The sequence below is a fragment of the Formica exsecta genome, unplaced genomic scaffold (assembly GCF_003651465.1).
Source record: "Formica exsecta isolate Colony F162 unplaced genomic scaffold, ASM365146v1 scaffold265, whole genome shotgun sequence".
Classification (NCBI taxonomy): Eukaryota; Metazoa; Arthropoda; class Insecta; order Hymenoptera; family Formicidae; genus Formica; species Formica exsecta.
The window spans coordinates 561802-565828 of NW_021849915.1; the positions used below are offsets into that span (position 1 = coordinate 561802).

The 4027-nt window shown below is 26.8% G+C and overlaps 1 protein-coding gene and 1 pseudogene across 1 annotated transcript; both read left to right on the forward strand.

Moving 5' to 3' along the window:
* Window positions 1–270: 270 nt before the first annotated feature.
* Window positions 271–3085, forward strand: LOC115236975. Its single transcript, XM_029809714.1, has 6 exons — window positions 271–924; window positions 1284–1552; window positions 2041–2199; window positions 2386–2635; window positions 2702–2770; window positions 2843–3085. Exons 1-6 carry the CDS (start codon window positions 622–624, stop codon window positions 3083–3085), a joined length of 1293 nt encoding a protein of 430 aa, XP_029665574.1. The 5' UTR covers window positions 271–621.
* A 526-nt stretch (window positions 3086–3611) lies between these two features.
* Window positions 3612–4027, forward strand: part of LOC115236976 — a 13396-nt pseudogene continuing 12980 nt past the window's right edge.

The following is a 4027-nucleotide window of genomic DNA, read 5'->3' on the forward strand; positions in this document are numbered from 1 at the left end:
AACATCTTCACACCACGAACGTTTTTTAGGATTTTCCAAATGGGAGTAACGATTTTTTGAAAATTGACTTTTTTGAACTTTGACCCTAAATAACTCCTGAACGGGTCAACGTATAACCTCCGGTTTGTGCCAAAAATTTTCTTTGTTATGCCCTTTCCAACAATAAACTACAATATGAAGGGTTCCATTTAAAATTTTTGAATTGGGTTCCCCCTGAGGCATCCCCTTGAGGAGACAACTCCTCTTTAAAAGAATAACCCTTCAAAATGATCGAGCATGTATTTCTTTGTTTTTCATGATTTTGAGCTGTATCCAAAATATAGGGATGGAGACAAACTTTATAAACATCCTGTAGAATAAAATTATGCAAAACAATATTGAATTTGTTGCTTTCTACAGCAAAACACGCAAAAATGGAATTAGCAACGTTATTTTAATAATTTACATCACAAAATCCATATGTCTCTTGCTTATTAGAGCAAATCGATCATTTTAATATATATAAGTACTGGAAAAACATAAGTATGTTACAATTACGAAAATCAGCTATCTTATTACGAGTCGGCGCAATCGCAAAACATTTAGCAAATGAGTTCGAACAGACAGTGTTAGTTTGATCATATGGTAGTGATGATTATGGTTACGACTATTCAACAAGCTTTACATCCTTTTTTTATAATATGTTTTATTATGGGTTTAGGTGTTTATCCTATAAAACAATCAAAATTGAAGTTACGATGTATCATATACTTAAGCACTTTGTATTCTTTGATAATCTGGATTGCCTATACTTATTTCCTTTTCTATACTTTGAATTTATTTACATTAAAAGTAATATATCCTACCCCCATTAATATGGTTGTTACGGCGACTAACATCTTATCATTGTTTATATCCGTAATTATGAAATTTTGTTATCAAAAGGTACATATAGATGCAATTACATTCAAATATTTATATTAAGATATTGAATTTATATACTTTATAATATTAATTATATCTAACAATGTTTTTGAGCGTAATTGTGATTTTTATTTCAATTCTCACATTCACATACATTCTATGTATATATGTGTGCATATGTAAAAAGTGTGTCAGTGTGTGTATGTATAATATGTATATCGCAATTATATGTTAACAGAAAAACTTAAATAAAAAAAAATTAAACATATATACAATGTCTTCAAAGATTTTTAAAGTCTTTACATTATTATTTTTACGTCATTAAAGCATAATTGTCTCACAAATGCGTAAATTTTGGATTGTTTCTAATATTGTTTTAGAGATTTGAAATATGTGTAATAAGACTTGCTGCAGTGGATGATACTTTGGAAGAGCTTGGCACTCCAAAGATATATCGAAAGATACATATATTAGGAAAAGGAATACTAATCGGCTGGATCGTATACAGCCTTGCTATAAATTTTGATGATACGATATTTTGGTTGAACAGAAAAGAAACTGCTTCTTGGGGATTATTTTTATCTCACATATTAAATTATCCTATGCATGTCAATACATTTCTGGACTTATTATTTATTTTTTTTCTATGGTTTGTATAATATTTACAATGTACATATATACAACAATTATTCATGTTTCTCCTATGGTTTGTATAGTATTTACAATGTACATATATATATTAATTTTATTCATTGCATAGTTTTTATAATATGCATACTTTAGATATACATATAGTGATAAAAGAAAAGAGATATGAATATCAACATGTCTATAAACTCAACAAATGTATATGTTATTTGTATTTTTTATCTTTATGAAAATCAATGCCGTTTTTTTTGCAATTTGCTCGCTAATTATTAATGTAATTTTATATATAATTATTACATTAAAATGACATTTTTTTGGCATTTCTAGCAAAAGTCGCTGATATATCATTCTATAGCTGTTTCAATACAAACATTTTATCATAAAAAAGATTACATTTATTTAAAAAAAAAACCTGTTTTTTAAATATACATTTGAATTGAAGATTTTGCTATGTATTATACAATTTTTGAAAGATTCTTTGCAATATAGGTATATTGGTACCAGATTTGACAAAGTAAATGTGCATGTACGGTGTTTATTGGTGAAAGAAGAGCATGGACTGAGATGTACATGGAGAAAATCTGTACTAGCTCTTCGTCGAGATATTTCATGTATTAATAATTCCAAGCGAACATTGTGGACTACAATGTAAATCTACACACGCATATATTTAGCTAAATTATTGAATCGATGCAAAATTGATAATGCAATTTTAACAGAACTCTATTTCTGAAGATTATGAGAGCAGTATAATTATAAATACTATTTAAATTTTCTAAATTATATGGATTTTCATTTCTACGTTTTCTCGTAAGAAAATGTGTTTTTCAACAGGCAGCTTCATTTAGAATTATGTCGTCTTACTCGTGAGCTGAACTCCATATTTGGAATACAAATGACTTTGGAGATGACATCCTACTTCTTGTTTTTAACATTATTGTGCTATTATTTATGCATAATACTAATAGAGGGATGGCAAAAAGAGATACAAATACACATATGGTTTAATCTCAGCCTATGGATTTTTCTATTTTTAATGAAACTATGCGTTGTAAATTATATCTGTGAGAATGTTACAGTTAAGGTAAAATGAAGCAAAATTTTTAATAACAATATATATTTGATGTAATAAATTTTATTTAAATTTTAGGCTAACGAAATTAACAAAATAATTCATCAACTGACAAATTCTATTCGATATGCAGACGTTTGGAAGGAGGTAAATAATATTTTATAGCAACAAGTAAATGAAGTAAATTGTTTAAAGTAAAATAACATCTCTTATGTACAGATTTATCAGTTTACTTTGCAAATAATGTATCATCCGTTAAAATTAACTGGAATGGGTTTTTTCTACCTTGGCAATGACTTCCTTCGAAAGGTTTATCTTTGCATTTATCTTTTTTTACCGCTTTATGTCGTTTTTTATATCATAACTTATAACAATTCAAGATATTTCTTTTTTAATATTCTCTTATCAAAACTGTTTTTCTACTGTTTTCCACTATTACATAATAGTTTCCGGTTGCTTTAACTTATTTTACATTTATTTATTGATATTTTCAATAAAATGTTATTTTTATATTTAATAAAAATTAATTAATTAAAGTCTTCTTTCAGTTTATTACGACGATTGTAAATTTCCTGATCATTATGGTGCAATTAAAAATTAAGGTGTATTAAAAATAATTGTTAATACATCTTAATTGACTTACAATTGCGTTTAAAAAGCAACATACCTAGCATCTAATCGAACCTAACATTGTAATAATGCATCAAAATTATTTATGATTTTTGATATTATTCTATTAAATGTAATATTAATTGAACAATAGTGCTCTATTATAATAAAAGACATGATCATGCCGTTTGTATATTATTAACATTGTCTGGTGACATCGATCGACTACGTCATTGTGTATGGAAGAATTAAATGATACAAAACGCTAATGCATTTGATAATTCAACTATGCATTATTCTATCACTTTAATAAATGAATTTAATCAAATGAGTTCGAATGAACAGTCGGTGTTAGTTTGCTGCAGAAACCGTGAGAGTGATGACTATGGCATATACCATAGAAAAGGCTGTATATCCTTTACTCCTAATCGCTTCCATTCTCGGTTTAGGTGTCTACTCTCCAAAGAAACTTTATTTAAGCATTTTCTATAATATAACAATATGGATCGCTTATGGATGCCTTTATTATTATGTAGTGACAACGCTTAAAGTAGAAATATGGTTTCAATCAACTTCTAATATGATTCACATACAAACCGGCATTCTTGCTACTGTTACATCTGTTATTATGAGTGTATATCAAGACAAGGTATATTTGTATATCTTCAATTTGTAAAGAAAAATATAATACCTTACGTAATACAGATATATCATTTTTCAAAAGCATTTATAATTTTATAATTATAAAAAATTTATAATTTATTATAAAATTTAATATATTTATAATTTATTATT